Source organism: Taurulus bubalis (assembly GCF_910589615.1).
Source record: "Taurulus bubalis genome assembly, chromosome: 6".
Lineage (NCBI taxonomy): Eukaryota > Metazoa > Chordata > Actinopteri > Perciformes > Cottidae > Taurulus > Taurulus bubalis.
In genome coordinates, this window is record NC_136594.1 from 4,876,998 (window position 1) to 4,898,212 (window position 21,215).

The 21,215-nt window shown below is 39.8% G+C and overlaps 1 protein-coding gene across 1 annotated transcript; it reads right to left on the reverse strand.

The window, feature by feature from the left end:
• Positions 1 to 18,790: 18,790 nt before the first annotated feature.
• On the reverse strand, positions 18,791 to 20,973 carry LOC306738278 (E3 ubiquitin-protein ligase TRIM39-like; the record flags this gene model as incomplete). Its single annotated transcript, XM_079220107.1, has 1 exon — positions 18,791 to 20,973. One exon carries the CDS (start codon positions 20,971 to 20,973, stop codon positions 19,327 to 19,329), a length of 1,647 nt encoding a protein of 548 aa, XP_079076233.1. The 3' UTR covers positions 18,791 to 19,326.
• Between the last annotated feature and the right edge of the window lie 242 nt (positions 20,974 to 21,215).

The following is a 21,215-nucleotide window of genomic DNA, read 5'->3' on the forward strand; positions in this document are numbered from 1 at the left end:
GACACTTCTCTGGTCTCTGGGTCATTTCCATCTCTTCACACACCTTCGGGAGAGATTTGGGGTCACGTGTCTGGATAAACCATACGTGTAATACATGAATCAGAAGCGCACAAACAAGAAAGTAAACCACGTGGGGCTAAACTGAACAAAAAGTAAATAGTCACAAAATGTGTAGGTCATTTAGGAGAAACTCCCACTTCACACAAATCAATTAAAATGTACCTGTTCACAACAAACTAAGGTGACACAATAAAATGCCCATGTAAAAATAGCTGCTCTATCACAGGCAGCAAAACCGGTGAACCTACAAATGATAAACAGATTAAAAGGGAACTCCATTCTGCTAAATAATACACATTAAGATTGTGACTATTTACCACCTCACATATGGGGCAAGAAGTTCACTGCAAATGTAAAGCGCACCAGCAGACTGTTTAACAGTGCTAACCATTTAACTTTTTTTTTTAAGGTTTAACCTGGAACTTGTTCAGAGGGTTCCACCTAGAACCCAACATAAAGGGTGAATCTAGAAACATCTGTGAAAGGTTCCACCAGGACCCTCTTTGAGAGATGCTACAGATAATCTTCTGAGGTGTAGTGGTTCCCCCGAAGCCTTCTGTTGAGGCTTTATTGAAACCCTTTCTTCTCGTTAGCACCCTTAGAAAACGGTTTCTAAGGGTGCTAATGAGAACCCACCAAAGGGTTCTACCAAGAACAATTTTATGTTCCAAGGGTTTCAGCTATATCCCATCCAGAGGGTTCTGCCATGGACATGTTTATATTCCAAAGGCTTCATCTAGAACCCACCCAAAGGGTTCTCATATAAACCTTTTTATATTCCAAGGGTTTCAGCTAGAACCCTTCCAGGGGGTTCTACTGAGAACCCTGCCATATTCCCAGGGTTTCAGCTAGAACCGACCGAGAGTATCCACGAAAGTTAAACACGTTCACAAATAGTGATGATACTTCAGGAAGGTTGACACATCCATGAAATTCACTAATCAGTTATATATATATAATATTATTAATACATATATATATATATATATATAATGTATATATACATATAATAATAATATATATGTGGCTTTGCCTTAAACAGAAACAAACAAGTGTGATAATCATCAAAAAACGTATTAATCGTTTATAATTATTAAAAAATATATATATATATATTTTGTAGAGTATGTTGCAAAACAAAATCATGTCTCTCGACAACCTGGACTGAACTGATATGAAATCATGTGACAAGAAGTTATAGTTTGTAAGCAGTTTATCATATATTTGAAGAATTGGACCACCAGTAAAATCGCATCCAATTCAATAAATAAAATGTGTTTTGATTCAACACTATAGTCCCGTTGACTTCCTTGCTTTCCTGCAGCATCCTGTATTAATTGTTGTTGTAAAGTATATTTAGTGTTTTTATATACGTAGACCATTTATTGCATGAATTACATTTTATTTCTGCACTTTGACGTTTAAATCCCATGAAGGAAGACTGCATCTGATGGTGATCAGTATTTCTTAAAAGCAATTTATTACATCAAAGTTAAATCATTGCACAGGTACAAATAAAGCATGCATTATGAATACTCTGCTACATGTCGCTGTTTACAAAAACGACATGGCAAGGAAGGTTATCTATAAAGCACATTTCAGCAACAAAGTCATTCAAAGCACTTTACATACAACATCACAAAGCAACAACAAAAACATAGTAAAAGAACATTGAAATACAATTAAGAAGAGAGATTAAAGAGCTAAGAGATTAAAATAAAAACTATAGCTGTAACTTTGTAAAGACCTGAGATAATAACTTTTGGTACTGAAGGTAAATATGTCCACTTCAGTGTTCTTCTTTCTGTTTCCATCCAGGTGAGTCTCCCTCTGGTTTGACTGCATCTGAAGAAAACCACATGAAGTTATTTCTCAGAAATATGAGTAGGAAGTTGTTTTGAGTCGAGGTCTTTTCCCCCATGCAGCAGACTGAAACCTGGCTCACCTTCACACCTGGTCTTCCTGCTCCTCGGTGTCTTCTGGCTGTGCTGCGATGTCATCATACACGGGATAAAGGTCTAACTGATGGGGAGGGACGAGAAGATGAGAGTCAAAGGCCTGCAGATGGAATTCAGAAACAAGTGACCCTTTGTCGCTCCCTAGAACGACCACTGGACAATCCTTCATTAGCAACCGTAGCTAGAGGACCAGAGGCCTGTTGAGCTTTCAGCGGTGTGTTTGAAACCTGAAAGTCTGACAGCAGATATCCTCAAAGTTTAGATTACAGTGTCTCAGTATTCTACGCTAGAGGAGAGTCAGTTATAGATTACCACTGTGGAAGCTCTCAATCACAGCTGAATACATAGATGATTGAAACAAATCCTTCATTTGCTGCAAGGTAAGATACTATTTAGCATGTTAGCAATAGTTAGTTAGCTTAGCATGTTAACAAACAAAAGTATTATATGATATGAATCATTGTTAATGTGTGACAAACACGGAGCCCTCATCCTGAAGACCGTTGTTTGTTCCTGGTGTGAAACGAGAAATAAATAAAGTTATTTTAAACCAAATGACGATCTTTTCCTCAACATAGTATCTTTTTTGCCTAAACCTAACTAAGTATTAAACAATCTTTTCCTGAGCCTAACTAAGTAGTTGCTGTTGCCTAAACCTAAGTTTTGTTGCCTAAACCTAACTAAGTAGTGTTGTTGCCTAAATCTAAGTACCCGACATAGCAGTATGCAAAAGCTTGACAGGCCGAGCAACAGTAACCAAGGGGGAGGGGCTTAGCACAGGGTCAATAAGATCCTATATTTAGGGTTCGAGCGGCTCACGTAGTCAGTCCCGAGAGGACCCTGTTGCAATTGCTCGGACGAAATCGAGCGCACATCCATCTGATATCGGTGTGAAAAAAAGTTAAAAGAAATAGCTCTCTAGCGCCCCCTAGAAATTGGACTGGCGACGCCCCTCACCCAGAATGTCTGATTGACTTGAAAAAAATCACACACGTCCATCTCCACCTGCTCTACAAAAAAGCCTCTCAGACCCATAAAGTCTGCCTACCAAAGTTTTCCGCCATTTTGAATTTAGTGAAAAACACACTATTGAACTTTTCTCCTTCACGCGTCGTCCGATTCGTACCAAACTTGCTGAGCATCATGACTGGAGTTATTTGATATCTCATTGCGTTTAGGAGATAACAACCAAAGGACCTCTTAGGGTGGTGTCTTGTTTTTCAATACTCATAACATTAAAACTATTTGGACACATTTCTCAAAATGTGCTGTACTTAAGCAATAAGGTACGAGAGGCAGTACTGTGTCGTGCAATAATGTACCCTTGAACTGTACATTATTGGAGACACAGTACTGCCTCGAGTACCTTATTGCTTTTATAATACGGATACCTGTGACTTTATAAATAGTAATAGTAAGCTCCCTTTCAGCACAAAATAGTTGTAGCCACCAAACGTTGTGTATCGCATTTCAGCGAGAAATTTCAGAGAAAATAGTCCCGGGACTCACGGGACGCACATACGGGACTATAAAACTGACCAGGCCGGTTGGAAGCAGGATGGAGGATGACACGCAGCCACCGATGTAAAGAAGTGCTCTCACTGCTTCTGTCCGTCTTTTCTCCGTCATTTTTCTCCTCCATGATGTTTAGAGAACTTGCCTCGCGTCGGGAAATTACCGACGTAATTATCTCTCACTAGAAATTATCATGATTTTGTGGTCAAACCCTTTTCATTCCTCATCTCATTTTAGGGAGGAAGTGACGTGTGTGTTGTCGTTCGTTATGCTAGTGTTGGGGATGCTACGTGAGCTTGCTAGCTGTTCCGTTTGAGCTAACGTTACTGTTAGCGAAGAGCCCCGTTGCAATACTGTGAACACTCAAGCAATACACCTGCAAGTTAAAGAAACCAACGTCTGCGAGTCGTTACTGCGGACGTTACAATATCAAAGTTTACACGAACATGTTTGGTAACTGTCAAGCTTGAAATAACAACTACCGGTCGCGCAATTTAAATCTACCTGTTATTTTAAGTGTGCACTGATATGGGTGACTGTAGCTCAGGGGGATGAGTGGTCGTCCCGCAACCACAAGGTACCCGGGCGCCTCACAGGGCTGCCCACTGCTCCCTATCCAGGGATGGGTCAAATGCAGAGAAGAATTTCCCCAAGGGGATTAATAAAGGATACTTTCTTTCTTTCTTTCTAAACAGGCTGTACAGTACTTTATGGCTGAATAAACTACACCTCGTGACTCACTCTCAACCAATCAGAATCCTTGATTTGATCTACCCGTATTATAAATGTGCATATTGTATCCCCTAACATGCAATAAATCTTTCGTATGATTTAAACACTAGGGGGCGCTACAGTCATTCGGGCAATGACTTTTTCACCTTTATTTGCATTTGTACTATTGCAAACTCCTCCTACAATTTTTATGCGATCGACTTCAATTCTGTTCAAGGATGATCTGAACACCCTTGTGAGTATGGGTTGTGCTTTGTTTGCATTTTCGGTCAACAGCCTTGACGTGGCGTGGACCCAAAGACACACCCATTTTGTGCGGTTCGCTATGTGAGAGAAAGCTGTTGTATCTCCTAGATACATCATGCTATCCGCCCAAAACTCCTCATGCATGATGTCAGTCCAGGCCTGAGCACATGTACGTGAAGAAATGTTCACATTGTCATAGCGCCACCTACAGGCAAAAGGAAATCAGCCAAACGGCATCGGATTTACATGCATTTTACATGACCTGGTCTACACTTAATATAGAGAAACACGATGCATGTGTATGTTTACATTTTTAGCGCCACCTACTGGTAAAATAAAATCTAATGTTTTATATTATGATGCATTACTCCTTGTCTACTGGCGTGGGATGCTCAAAAACTCATGCAACGAAATACACGTCACGTGTTTCCTTGTTAAAAAGCTCATGTAACTCCACTAGACTTCCTTCAATCTGCTTCAGACTTGTCGTGCTTGCTAAAGGTCACGGCCTGAGGATATCGACAAGCCTATTTTCACTCGTAGTCAAAGCACCATTTACTGGCGAAAGGAAATCAGCGTTTAGTGACAAACGACATTGGATTGTAATGACATTTGCACGACGGGGTCTAAGCCTCACGTAGAGAGACGTGACGCACGTTGTCAAGCGTGTCGTCTAGCACCACGGGGCGGATGCGGGTGAAGTGCTTGCAAAGCAAAATTTCCCGCGTCACGCGCTCCACGAGGGTAAAAGATCGCCCGACCGTTGGGCCGGAGCGAGGACCCGCCCACAGCTGTTAGCAGCTTTAATCTTTTAATTGCTCTTCAGCACAAAGTGTGTTTGCAGTAAATGTGGTTGGAAAATGTGTGAAGGTAAATACACATTGGTGGTTTATAAAAAGAAAGATTACTAGTAAAGTACCTCCACAGCCTCTATGGGTTCATGTGGTTCAGTGGTGGAGATCAGAGCTTTGTTCTTCCTGAATTGAATCCAACAACAAACACATACACAAATTAATACATTAAACATCTATTGACAACTCCAAAACTATGAAAGGAAATATGCAAAGTAAAAGATCAGTGAGGATCAGTTCTTGTTGTTTCACCTCATCCACAGATACAAAAGAAGCAGAGAAATCAGCACCACAACCAACAGAGTCCACCTGATGATTCCGTTTAGCACCGTTGTTGTTAGATCTACAAGTGGAGAGAGACAGTTATTAGATAAATAGATTTCAATTATTCATGAATAAACCTGCCAGATGATGCTGTTTGTTAACCAGACGATTAGTGTCACGGAGGAACTCACCTGCTGGTATAGCCAGATAGAAAGTTGAGTTTCTACGTCCTATGGTGTTCTGGGCTTCACAGTAATAATTCCCATTGTGTTCAGCTGTGAAGTCAGTGATGATGAAGATCTGTCCTGATGCTTTTGGTGAGTCTTCATCCTCCTTGTACCAGGTGTAGTTAGCTGCTGGATTAGCATCACTGCTACCGGTCAGAGTCACTAAACTGCCCTCCACTATCTCAGCAATGGGACTCACTGACACAGAGAGAAGCTTTGGAGCATCTGTAGGAGAAATGAATAAACATAATCAGTACACTGAAACAAATTTGGAGTGCCATTTACTTTAAAAAATAATAATAACAATCAAGTAAATTCAAGTAAATTTTACTTGAAATTGACTTCCTGAGACATAACATTTACTCAGCATTTGATAGTAATCTTTACTCAGCATTTGATAGTAATCTTTACTCAGCCTTTGATAGTAATCTTTATATATAAATATTTCATATACCGTCATATAGCCTTTCAACATTTGAAAAGATGTTGCTGAGCGAGTTAATGGAGGAGTTTAACTCCAGCTACTAGGAGCTGGAGAAGTGGTGGCACAGCAACATTCCTCTCACTTCCATGCTTGATGGCTGGTCCAACCTTCCCATTGAGGTATATGACAGACTCCTTTGTGAATCTGTGAAATTTGTGAAATTTCCCTGTTGTCATAAAATTCAATTGGGTTTTAACTATCTCTAATTTTCCTGCGAGGAACTCTTTCCTCTAACCTCATCCAGCGAAGATACGCAGCCATGTTGTCAATAAAACGGAGATAAACCTCCTCCAGGGGTGGTTTAAATATAACCGCTAATCCAGGTTTAGTCTAGGTTTAAAATAACTGGTGCAACAGATTTGATTTTAATCTAGATTTAAATGGAAATTAAACAGAGATTGCCAAAGGGTTAGATTTACCCAGGATTAATTGTAAACTAAGGTTAAACTAGGTTTAAAGTTTGGTGCAACTGGATTAAAAGACAAACCTGGTTTAAACCTAGTTTAAGAGTTAATCCTTATTGGTGCAACCCAGCCCAAGTGTACCAACGTAAAAACAGCTGTTCACCACTCGCAACAGCTTTTCAGTTGGCCAGTGGTTCTTTTCGGCGTCAATGAATGAATGTTTTTATTCGAAATACGTGAAACCGCCAGAATCTTACAAAATGCCGTGATATGAATGTTTGGCCGTACCGCCCAGCCCTAGGTGCCAGGTTTACTTGTATTCCCCAAGTACATTTTACTTTGTTGTGTCAGGTTGTACAGTCACTGCAGTAGTTTAGTTAATATTACTTGGTGTGAATTATCCCATTTACTTATCAAAATAAGGATTCATAATTACTAACAAACACAAAGTAACACATTAAATAAAAGGTGACCTTTTAAAGTAAAAGGATTGAAATAATAATTTATTGTAGAATTTACACTTATAATCAGGGTAATAATTACATGGCCAAAAAGGTCATTTTTTTCAGTGTATGTACTGGATCTCAAAACAGAATAAAACCCTAAAATCCCCTGAAGCTGCTCAGTGAATTCCAGCAGACTGAATGTGAAGCAAGTAGAGCTGAAGAAAGTAGTTATGATCAGCGAAGTCTTCTCCTGCAAAGACTGAACACATTGAAGATGTTTGTTATATTTTAATAAATGTTTCGCTCACATTTCACATCAATAGAGATGACTTTAAATCTCTTCCTCCCCAGCTGGTTCTCAGCTTCACAGACATACAGTCCAGAGTCAGAGGACTGGATGGAGCTGAAGACAAGCTGAGGTTCTTCACTGAGAGGAGGTTGGTTCTCCTTGTTCCAGGTGTAGTTAGCTGCTGGGTTAGCATCACTGCTACAGGTCAGAGTCACTGAACTGCCCTCCACTATCTCATCAGAGGGACTCACTGACACAGAGGGACGCTTTGGAGAATCTGAGGAGAAATGAATAAACATAGTTAAAGATTATAATATGTTATTAAAGACAATTAACTATTTTCTTTCAGACTATCCCTATTATTGGTCACAGCAGCAGTCCAGAGTGCTGATCCTGGAGCTCTTCACAGGTGAGACTCCTGCTGGTGGAAACTGACAATAACAAGCCTTTAGTCATTTAATCCTCAACAACTCCACACATTCTTCTCTTTAGAGGCTGCTTGTGTCGTCAGCTGAGTCTGTCCTCTCACGTCTAGATGCTGGACGAGTTATTCATCCTTTCTTCCACCAGCTGCAAGATCACTTCTAGTTCTGCCTGATAAATACTTCTGTTGAGTCTACAGAACAGATTGTATTAAATTATGGGAGTGAAGCTTGAGTTTCATTTAAGGGAAATAAAAACAAGCTCTTATACATATTTTCATCAGGTCTTCCTCAATGAACTCACTTTTAGTATTTCTTGATGCTCACAGACATTTTATCTGATTATTGTTTTTCTTATGATGTTTCTTCTGCTGGTAATAGTTTAACGTGTGTGTGTGTGTGTGTGTGTGTGTGTGTGTAACTTCTACACATAGACTGAAGGGGCCAGGGATTGAACCCCCGACCCTCTGATGAGTGAACAACAGTTCTACCTCCTGAGGTAGAACTGGCTCCTGGCTCCTGAGTTTAACAGTTAAACTTAATATTTTTAGTACCTCTAAATTAATATGTGGTGTCAAATGAAATGTTGTTGAACCTCACAGACTGACACAGTGGAGGAAACTTACACACTGGAGGAGAACACAGATTCTCAGGTCCTCTTACAGCACAGGAATAACTGTCTGATGAATCAAAGGAGACTGAAATAGAAGAAGATTCTGTCCCGATCGTCTTTCCATTCCTGTACCAGATGTAGGACGGATCATCAGGCAGAACATACCTACTGAGACACGTCAGATTCACCCTGTTAGAACCTGACCTGCTCACCTTCACCTGGACACCTGGATCTGAGAAGAAGGAACAGGAAAGTTATTTTATTTAACTGTTAACACACAAACAAAACATTTATATTCTAGTGTTCTAGATGTTGAACCTTTGGAGATGATTAACATGTGAATTAAAATGTTACCTGTTAAAGACAAAGTGACTCCAGGTGAACCAGTATATTTATCTTCTGGTTGGTTTGTTGTGATCATGAACTTGTACTCAGCTGAGTCGCTCTCTCTCAGGTCTGTGATGATCAGAACGCAACTCTGATCATTACATCTGTTCAGCACTCGACCTGAATACTCAGAGTCTGTCATCAGATCCACAGGTTCACCATCTTTCTCTTTAGTGAACCAGAATCTGTTCCTGATGTCACGGTCCTGTATTCCAGATGGGTATGTGTAGCTGCATGTTATTCCCACTCTTGATCCTTTCACAGCACAGACCTCAGTAGGAATGTAGGTCACTCCCCATCCGTCCTGACTCTGTATCACTGCAACACAACAGAGCACATCAGGAACCAGTCACACTCAGAACAACATCAGAGGACAGACTCTCATGTAGTGAAGGAGCTTCAGTGTGTGAAGCTACGTTACTCAGAACATCCCACTTTAAGTCAGCGAGAGACGAAGTTTATCTGAACGAAGATTTACTCTGTCACGTTTCTTCTTATATTTTAATGTAATATTTAATGTTATTTCTGGTTCGTGCCAAAAGTGAACAGAGATTTGGAGAAATATGCAAATCATTGAGTTTTACTTGAAAAGTAAAGAAAGAGTCAACGATGTACACGTGATCTCTGCAGGTTGAAGGAACAGCAAAGTATTGAACCTGTCATTAAACACAGTGAGCAGGATAAAAAGATGAAGATATAAAAGATAAAAGATTATTTTAAATAAGTCTGCTTTGCTCTGTGGTTTTCTGTCTGTGGTCAGGCTGCTGCTGAGAAATGTAGAACTCTGAGGCGTTGGTAAAATGTAGATAACAGATGACTGACTGAGGGCTTTTTTTAAACATTTGACTGGTACAGGTTTTAAAGGTCGACACAAACACACACTTCAGATGTGAATTACATTTACAAAAGTTAAATTACTCTTCTAAAACCCCCAAAATCTAACTTTTCCAAATCTGGCAGTGAATGAATTAACTGTAAAACTCCTGTAATCTGCTACAAAGAGGCAAAGCAATCACAAAGAGATTAAAGAACAACTGTGATCTGCTACTTCACCACTAGATGTCGCCAGTCCTCCACACTTCCCCTTTAAGAGACGCTGTTACAGCCTCTCTGTCTCATGAATGGAGACGCTGGCTGAACGATTGTAGGAAGTTCCTCAATAGGATGAATTTTATTAAAATAATTATTCAGAGCATGTTTTCTTTGTTAATGTTCGTACAGTCATTACTTTCATCCACATAAACACAACTTTACTGTCAAGACTTCAATCAAAAGAATATAAAAGTTAATCTTGCACCACATTTTAAAACATAAAATCTGTTTATGAACTAAAAACACAGCTTCCTCTGTTTTTCTGAGCTGCACTAACGGCCTCACATATAAATATAGATGTACAGTACCTTGTACAGAGAGAAGGAGGAAAACGAATCCACTGGCTGCTGTTGAACTCATAGCTGCTCCTCTCTGTTGAATCACAGGAAGATTAAAACACTTCATGTCTTAAGTCACCGTCAACATTTCACATTAAAAAGCAGGATGTTGTCATGAAGTCAGATTGTATCTTCTGTGCTTGTGATGAACAGTTATCAAGATGTTTAAAACCGGCCTGGCTTCCTGTCTTCTTACATTTTTAATATTCATGATCAGACCAATGATTGTAAATCCTCAAGTTAAAATAAAGAAATTATTCTTGCAGTTTTGCAAACAAAGCATGAACTTCATGAACTGATGTTGCATGAAAATGACAGTGAAAGAGTCTCTGTGTGTCTCTGACACAACTTTAGTGAGATTTACAATTTTCTTCCTCCCATATTTCAAGTCTAACTTAATTCCAGTCCCAGTCTAACTGGGATACTGGGCTGGATGCTGATAACTGGTCCATGAATACAGACATGATGTACATAAAGTATTATGGTAATCATGATTCTCAAGGAAAAGTGCACAGAGGCTTTCATCAGTGTGGAGAGCGGATTTTACGGTGAGGTTGATATCTAACACATCACAGCTTCCTGTTTGAGCTTCTGGAGGAGTTGTAGTCAAATTAAAAAAACATGTGAGGTGATTGATAATACTGATTACGAAACCTGCTTCCTTTATTACTGCAGACACACTACAGACGTGTTCCATGAGAACAAAACCATAAAGTTAGTCAAATCAACAATGTTTAAGTAGTAAGGGAAAACTACTGCTGAGATATTAAGGAGGTAAATAAGTGATAACATGATGAAGCATTGCTATTTAAAACTACAATACATAAATAATAATTATAACATTTATATATAGCTGTGTGAGGCTGTACTAAGGCAGAGTGCTGCTCTAAGCTAAATGCTAACAGCAGCATGCTAACATGCTCACAATGACAATGCTAACAAGCTGATGCTAAGCAGGTTTATCTGTCAGGCATGAAAACGGGTCAGGGGTGAAAAAGGTGAGAAGGATATTACCCCTCTAGGGGTAATATCTGAGTCAATGCCGAACAGCGTCACTCGTCGAGAAGCTGACAAACTATGATCATTATGGGTTTTAATTATTCTTTTGTCAATACCCAAGTGTACATATATATATATATATATATATATATATATATATATATATATATATATATATATATATATATATATATATATATATATACATATATACATACACACACATACACTACCGTTCAAAAGCTTGGGGTCACCCAGACAAATGTTCAGCAATTTCTCACATGGAATAGCCTTCATCTCTAAGAACAAGAACAGACTGGCGAGTTTCACATGAAAGTTCTCTTTTTCTGGCCATTTTGAGAGTATAATGGAACCCACACATGTGATGCTATGCATAGGAAGGCCAGTTGTATAGCTTCTCTCACCAGCATAACTGTTTTAAGTTGTGCTAACATAATTGCACAAGGGTTTTCTAATCATCCATTAGTCTTCTATGCGATGAGCAAACACAATGTACCATCAGAACACTGAGTGATAGTTGCTGGAAATGGCCTCTATACACCTATGTAGATATTTTATTAAAAACCAGACTTTTCCACCTAGAATAGTCATTTACCACATTAACAATGTATAGTGTATTACTGATTAATTTAATGTTATCTTCATTGAAAAAAAACAGAACATTTTTTCTCTGAAGGACAAGGAAATTTCTAAGTGACCCCAAACTTTTGAACGGTAGTGTGTGTGTGTGTGTGTGTGTGTGTGTGTGTGTGTGTGTGTGTGTGTGTGTGTGTGTGTGTGTGTATATATATTTTGTAGACTTAATACTTACAATATGCAATACTGCTATACTATACTGAATATTGTTTTGCTACTACTACATTTCACTTCATAACATTACACTTATATGCCATAATATGTATAATGTACTAGCCTTTTTATTTGACCATATTATGTCATACTGTTATACCACTTTACTTTGAGGAGACGTCACTGTTAGTCTAGAACACTGAATAATGTTTCCACCAGTAAACCTGAACATGCACACCTCTCTCTGTGTGACAGTGATTATAACCGCATAACTATATAGATTATAATTAACTAGAGGATACACTTTTTTCTACACATAGATCTTAAACCCTTAAATATAAACAGTAGCCAGGCCACCCTACGGAGGAAACTCATTTCATTTTTTTTATTAAAATAAAAGTTGGATAAAATCTCCATTGTCCTCTCCTTATATGTAGTCAGGTGTCGGTAGGTAGAACTTATATGTAGTCAGGTGTCGGTAGGTAGAACTTATATGTAGTCAGGTGTCGGTAGGTAGAACTTATATGTAGTCAGGTGTCGGTAGGTAGAACTTATATGTAGTCAGGTGTCGGTAGGTAGAACTTATATGTAGTGAGGTGTCGGTAGGTAGAACTTATATGTAGTCAGGTGTCGGTAGGTAGAACTTATATGTAGTCAGGTGTCGGTAGGTAGAACTTATATGTAGTCAGGTGTCGGTAGGTAGAACTTATATGTAGTCAGGTGTCGGTAGGTAGAACTTATATGTAGTCAGGTGTCGGTAGGTAGAACTTATATGTAGTGAGGTGTCGGTAGGTAGAACTTATATGTAGTGAGGTGTCGGTAGGTAGAACTTATATGTAGTGAGGTGTCGGTAGGTAGAACTTATATGTAGTGAGGTGTTGGTAGGTAGAACTTATATGTAGTGAGGTGTCGGTAGGTAGAACTTATATGTAGTGAGGTGTCGGTAGGTAGAACTTATATGTAGTGAGGTGTCGGTAGGTAGAACTGCAGTGCCGCTGACTCGCCGCTCTCCTGTCTGACGTCACACGCTGCCACGGACTCTCCGCTGCCAGTAATCTCACTCGCTGTCTCTCCAACAACGTTAGCTAACGTGTTAGCAGGCTGACTAGCTTGCTATTATTAAACTGCTGGAAGGGAAATGAAGCCGCTGTAGACATCTTAACGCTGATTGGCCAAGACTCGCGACGTCAAAGATCTTCTCTTGCTAAGATGATCACGACCTCAGTCCCACTCCAATCTCAGAAACGGCGGACAGTTGACACCCCTCCCAAAAACAAAAACTCTTCGGATCTACGTGATTCACGTGGATGACATATTTTGGTTTCAAAACGGCGAATTTCGTTAAAAGGTGAGGGATTTTCATGTCTGATCTGTGTTAACAGGCTAACGTTTGGTAATTAGCAGCAGACACAAAGTAGAGCAGAGTGTTGCATGTCATCATGAATCTAACTGACAGCAGCAGAGAAGCTTTTTTAAAGTTTGGCAGCAACGATCTGATTGGCTGTAAGGAAACTGTGCAGAATCTGGTTGGTTCATTTAAAGGGAACGCCCACAATCAGCTGATGGAGTGATCACAGGGAGAAAAAGAGACAGCGAGATTATTATTTGACAGGAGTGTAAAGAGAGTCTTCTTCATTTTAACGTTCTGCTTTAGATATACACAAATGTAGAAGCTTCTACGTGTCTTTAAAAAAATTCAGTTGTATTTTGGGAAGTGTAGTTTTGGGCCTAAAATGTCAGGATATCTGGACCTCTGCTGCTTGGATATGTTCTGATCTTTCTTGTATCTGTCTCTCACACGTGATTCATTTGAGTCATCTGTCATCATGCATGCTATTTATGAAATACTTTTCCTCTGCATAACTGCTGTTATTAGTAGCTGTGACTCTACTGTGATTAGGATCTTAAGTGAGAAAACAACAGGAAACCTACGATCGTTTTTTCCCGTGTTTGCTAATTTTGTCCGGATGTGGGTGTAACTCCACCCACCTGAGGCCTCCAGGGGACTAAAACAAACCCCACACATATTACCAGACCCGGGTCTGGTAGTGTGGATTGAATCCAAGTTTGTTTGGAGTCTTTGTTCTTGAAAAGAACTGTGAACTGTATAAGTTCCTCTGAGATATTTGAGACAAAGGGACTAGTAAGAGTACCGATGTCATGCAGCCGGAACGTCCATTTACTGTTTGAGTGAACGGTTTGTGAAGATCAGGCAGACCCAGAGTGGGTGGAGCCTGTAAGACGCATTTTATGTCTTTTGAGGCTGCAGCGAGACACTGAATTTTGTCGTGAGCGGTGAGATTTTTACCATGAATTAATGTGGACAGAGGTTGTTCAAGCTGAGAGTAATTTGGAATAAATGGATGAATGGCTTTGTTGTTGTGTTGGAGCTGCAATGAGACATCATCAACATACTGCAGAAGAGCAGACTGGAGACAGAGTGAGGCTCTAAACTCAAACCAACAGAGCGCCACTCTGCTGGTTTGCCTGCGTCTCTGATCTTTTTAACAGGAAAAATAGGTGTTCTTACCGGAGAGTCAGGACAGGGAACAATGACCCCGGCCTGTAAGAGGGAGTTGAACATGGTGTAATACCGTCAATGGCCTCTTGGCGCAGTGGGTATTGATGCTCATGTGGACGGAAGTCTGAGCGAGGTGTGATGACCACAGGTTGGCAGTTTCTGATGAGTCCCACGTCATCTTTGTGCGATGCCCACAATGTTGCTGGAACAGAGCTGAGGGGAAATAGAGGAGACATCAGTCACAAACGTGTCAGGTATCCATGACATGAACAGATCTGAGAGCAGGTCTGTAGAACGGTTGTTTAAAGAAGCCTGTTGAATGAGAGCGCATGGTGGTTGGATCAGCCGTAGGCTCCAATCTGTCAGCGTCTCACACGGGGCAACCAAGGGTCCCAAACGTCTCCATTGGTCCGTTGGTGCTTTAGACAAGGAGATGTGTGGGAAGGAACCAGGCGCCTGGAAAGAGGCGCTGCATCTGTTTGATGGTTCTGCGTCTCACCGATTGCAACCCTGTAGGAGTGGAGACAAGGCTTATGCCAAACGCACACATGAGGTCTCTGCCCATTAGATTAATGGGACAGGAGGAGGACAGTAAAAACAAATGTTTTGTCGTTATGTCAGGTCCAGCGTCAGATGAGTCACTGTGTGTGTCTGTGTGTGTGTGGATGTGTGTGTGTGCTTGACATAGGTGCCGTGAATTTCTCAACAACTGTTAAACCTGAAAATGGCATTTTTTTTAACCTGAAATAATTTTCAGATGGTGTTTTTTTCTGTGTATGTGATACATGCAAGCAACATTTCTGTTTCTTAGGATTTATTCATCCAAAAACAGGCAAACAAAAAGAAGAAATAAAATCATAACCAATCAGTGCCTCTCTTGCTCTGGTTCAAAAGAACAACAGGCTGCTGCAGCTTAACAATTTGACAGCAAACATGAAAACAATTAGAACAGATTACTGTTTAATTGCAACTATTACAATAGTAGTAAATCAAAGAGAAAGTTTGATCAACAAAAGGTAAAATATTACATACATTATTAACATAAAGCATTAACATTAACTAAAGCATTGACATGATTACATTATTAAAAAGAAAAGCAGAAAATCTTCACATTTGTGAAGCTAAAAACATTAAATGTTTTTACATGAAAAATGAAGTAAACCATTAAAATAGTTTCCATTTCATTTTTCTGTTAATTGATTTCAGATTTCTTGTATGTTTTGTTTGTAAAAATCTTTTATTGTGAAAGAGCCACAGAATACAATGCATTTGTCATGAAATACAACTTATGTGTAAACCAGGCTTTTCTGTTCAGTGTTCGATGCTCAAGTCAGTTCTTGCTCAGCCCTCGTGTTCAACTAGTTTGTTGGTTTCTTTTTTATTTACAATCATGTTTACAGGTTTCTTTGGTTCATAAGTCATCTCACCAATATTCACAAAACAAATGAAAGTTGTCCAAAGTGACTAATAGTTATTCAAACCACTTTTCACACCAAAAATAACATTAGCATCTATTCTATTTATCAACACAATAACACATACTGTATTCTGTGAACACTGTACAAATGCAATAGGTCTCACTCTTAATGAAGCTTCATGACAAAACTATTAATCAATATGTTTTCTGTGGGTGCACATCAGATATAATTAATTTAGCTGATTTACTCGAAGTCAAACATCAGCTTTGTGTATTCGGTGTCTTTAAAGAAGGCGCTTTCTTCTGGAAGTGGAAATAAATGTCTGTGGATTTAACAAAGGTTAAAATGGATATTCTCCATATAATGTGTCATGATGCAGAGTTTAAGAGATGAACGCGTCCCACGAATGTGTTTATATGTAACGGGATACATTTAATAAAATGTCTTAATGACGTGAAAATCAATCACCACAGAAAACAGACTCTGTATGAAATAAGATGTAAAGTTAAACTGCATGATATTCACACAGAATATGTACATTTATTCTTCAATGAATAAAATCATTACAATAAACAAAGAGAATTGATTAGTTTAATGTGACAGGAGTGATGATCAGAGGTTCAGAGTTTGTAGCATCATCATTATCAGAGGGACTGAAGTATGGGAAGAGTTTCTCCTTGAAGGAGCAGCCAGTAAAGGAGTAGATAAGAGCTGCAGCTTCTACGTCATAGAAGGAGACCAGACCCTCCTCATAGTCCACAAACACCCCCACCTTCTGAGGCCCAGACTTCAGGGAGAGAACAATTAGAGGGTCTTCAACAGCGTTGTACTCATTTCCATTTCTCAAACATAAAGTCCAGTAACCCTTCTGAGGGCTCTCTGTGAGTTCTCCCTTCCTTTTGCTCAACTCTCTGGTCACTCCTAAATACCAGTCAGTCTTTCCTTTAACTTGAACCTCAAAGTAAAATCTGCCTGAAGAGAAACTCTGCTTTCCTAAAACACAGAAACAATGAGTCATGAGACAGGATGAGTTCAGGATGAGGTCAGGATGAGGTCAGGATGAGTTCAGGATGAGGTCAAGAGTCACGTCCACTGCAAACTTCTGGACCGTCAAAACACCTGATACTTTTGTTTGAAGTTTGAAATGTTTACAACTTTATTAAGGTGTTTACACAGGTGTGTGTGTGTGTGTGTGTGTGTGTGTGTGTGTGTGTGAGTGTATGTATGTGTGTGTGTGTGTGTGTGTGTGTGTGTGTGTGTGTGTGTGTGTGTTATTATCATAAGGCCTTGAGGCAATCAGATGTAAAACGCAATATTTGTGATTGATTAAAGTTGTAAATCGGTCAGATTTGACCCGAACACGACAGGAGGGTTAAATAATGTGAAACAAGCACCAGGCACTCGGGACTTTATTGAGTGACATTCTAAGCTCATGGATTAGTGTAAAGAAAGTGTTTTCTATCAACAGAAGATATTCTTTTCATTCACCAATTGTCAATAACCCCAATGTTATTCCTTCCTGTGTTGACCCTGGTTTTAAAGAGTGAAACACACATGGAATCCAGGTGATACATTACCTCTATGAAAGTGGTACCATGAAGTCGTTTAATCAACTTCAGGATGAGGACGGGCTTCTCAAGACACAGTTTCTCAGATTTTTACAAATATGCAGTTTTCTTTGATGAGGGAGGTCATGGACCAGAGCAGATGGAGACACTAATTCACCAAGTCTGCCACATTAAGAGGAAAAAAATAAACTACATTTACCATAAACTGTTCTCCTTAAGTGAGTTAAGTACTCACAACAGCAGACAATCATGGGATCGGGACCTTAAAACTCACTGATCACCAATAAAAAACAATCATAATAAATATTATTATGTAGTAATCACAAATCCCAGAAAACTCAGTTTAAGATTATACATAAATTACAAACTACCGCATAATGCAGTAGCAAATATGACAATGAATGTTCCGGCGTATGTTAATAGTGTAAACAGTATGTTGTCACCTATGTGCATTTAATGTGGCTCTGTCCGAAAATTCATAATCTTTTGGGTTGAAATTGGGAACCAAATATCTTTCATAATTCAATGTCCTATTGAGCTCAATCCTCTCCAAAGTATCCGAGGCCTACAGGCTGCCTCACCTGTATAAAGATAGAGAGAACCCATAGTCTTCTATGGGGTGACATTTGCAGAGTGACCTGTATGAATTGAAACTAAAATGGTTGTAAAAATTTGGGATTGCCACTTTAAGATCCAAGGGACCCCTAAAGTTTTAAGTGCACAATATTAATTCAAATTTCATTGTTAGAGCAGGTTAAATATGGTGGATTATGATTTAGGTCTGTGTTGTCTTCTTGTCTGTTTTCTGTTTGAGTCTGATTGTTTTTATAGTAGGTTATTAAGCTATGTTATGTATTATTATTAGTTCACGTGCAACCTGTATGAACTGAAAATAAAATGATTGAAAGAAAGAAACTCCAGTAAAGATCTCCACAGCAGGTAAAGACTAAACGTTTTGTCCTGCTGCTAATTCACTTTCTCTTTGAAACATGTTCAGGCAAAATAAATGTGATTTGCATCAAGTGAACATTTTGCCACTTTCAAACTTTCAATTCTTCAGGTTTCTCCGTTGCCAGTCTGTCTTGTTTTGCCAGGAATCCCACAATGCCTTGCGATGTCAACAACAACTTTATTTAGTTTTTAAAACAACAATCATATATATACAGATGTATTTTACTCATAAGCATCTCACCATGTTTCACAAAACAAAACCTGACCAGAAATCAATCAAACCCCTTTTCAAACCAAGTATAAAATGCTGTTGGCATCTATTCTACTTTGTTGATTAACTTTTTATGTCCAGTATTACAATGAAACAAACTTTATTCTGTAGAAACTATAAACATTTAAAAAGTCTTACTCTCAAATGAATCTTCATGACACAATGAAATAATCAGCAATATGTTTTCTGCGGCTGCACATCAGATAGAACAAAAGAATTATAATAATAATCAAGATATTTTGTTGTATTTCTATTTAGTTGCTGCTGGAAACCCTGACAGATAATTTCAGACAGACAAACAGCTGACAACCTCACTGTGAGAGTAGTTGATGTGGAGGAGACCTACAGGGAACGAGGCTGCATGTGTACATGAGTATCTGTGCATCTTTACAGTTAGAACATAAGATGTAGACAGTGTTGAGGCTGAGCATGTTCCCTTGAAGGAAGTGGGATAAAGTGATTAGTTTACTCTGACAGGAGTGATGATCAGAGGTGCAGAGTTTGTACCAACATCATTATCTTCAGGACTGAAGAACGGGAAGAGTTTCTTCTTGAAGGAGCAGCCAGTAAAGGAGTAGATAAGAGCTGCAGCTTCTACGTCATAGAAGGAGACCAGACCCTCCTCATAGTCCACAAACACCCCCACCTTCTGAGGCCCAGACTTCAGGGAGAGAACAACTGGAGGATCATTAAGAGCTTTGTACTCATTTGCATTTCTCAACTGTATAGTCCAGTAGCGATTCTGAGGTCTCAGTGTGAGTTCTCCCTTCCTTTTGCTCAACTCTCTGGCCACTCCTAAATACCAGTTAGACTTTCCTTTTACTTGAACCTCAAAGTAAAATCTGCCTGAAGAAAAACTCTGCTTTGCTAAGACACAAGAACATTTAGAAAATCTCTTTGGGTTGTTTGGGAGATTCTTCTTCACATCACCATGATTTACTTGCTTCCCGTCATCAGACAGGACGAGTTGAGGATGAGCTGTATCAGGATCAAGAGTCACATCCACTGCAAACTTCTGGACCCTCTTCAGCTCATCTTCAAACAGCTTCTTCATCTTTTCACTGAGAGTCTCCTCCAGCTGAGACACAGCTCTCCTCACAGTCCCCTCATATGATGCTGGAGGAACACTGACCTTTGTCCAGTCCTTGGTGGGTGGTGGGAGGTGGATGTTTAGGGACTGGAAGCTCTGGAGAAGGTGGAGGTGGTCTTCAGAGAGGGAGAGCTTCTCCACCTCAGTGCTCCTCTTCATCAGCTCAGAGATTTCCTGTTCCAGCTCTTTGATGGAGTCTTCAGCCTGTTTCTTTGTTGTTCTCTGCTTCTCTTCTATTGTATTGATGAGCTCGTTCAGTTTTCTCTCAACAGACTCCTTCAGATCAGTGAAGACCTGAACACCTTCTGCTTTCTCTCTGTCTGCATCTTCCTCACTGAGCTCCACTATGTGTTTGACCTCCTGAATCTTCAGTCGTCTCTTCTGGATCAACTCCTGAATTTCAGCCTCTGTCTTCTCCAGCTCGACCTTCTTTCCTTCACATTCTTCTTTCAGAGGAACAACATTGTGCATCTTGTGGTCTAACACAGTGCAGAGCATGCAGACACATGTCTGGTCGGTCTTACAGAACAGCTCCAGAGGTTTATCGTGCTTCGTACACATCCTGCCTTCCAGGTTCTCCACAGGGTCCATCAGCTGATGTCTCTTCAGGCCTGACATTGTCAGATGAGGCTCCAGGTGAGTCTCACAGTAGGAGGCCAGACACACCAGGCAGGACTTCAGGGCCTTCAGTTTGGTTCCAGTGCAGACGTCACAGGGAACTTCTCCTGGTTTGGACTCTTGTTGCTCTGAGCTGCTGCTGCTGGCTTTCTGTTGAGCCGACTGTCTGAACTGAGAAACCATCTGAGAGAACAAAGTGTTGACGTGCAGCTCAGGTATTGAGGTGAAGACCTTTTTACACATTGGACACATGTTCTGGTTGTTGGTATTCCAGTAATCATTGATGCACTTTTTGCAGAAGTTGTGTCCACATGGTGTGGTGACTGGATCAGTGAACACATCCAGACAGACGGAGCACAGAAACTGATCTTCAGAGGGCAGATAGTTTGCAGCAGCCATGTCTACACACATTGGGGAAGAAAAGAAACACATTTTAATCAAAATAAAGTGAAATTATTTGTTAAAAAAGGAAATCATGCCGACAGACTCAACCTTGCTCCTGTTGCAAAGTAGATGTGGGGGGAAAGAAATCAATTCAGCATACAATCGCGATATTTTACGTGGCGATATTGTATCGATACACGGAAGCCGAGTATCGATCTTTTATTTAATCAATTATAAATTTTTTGGTCTTAGAATAA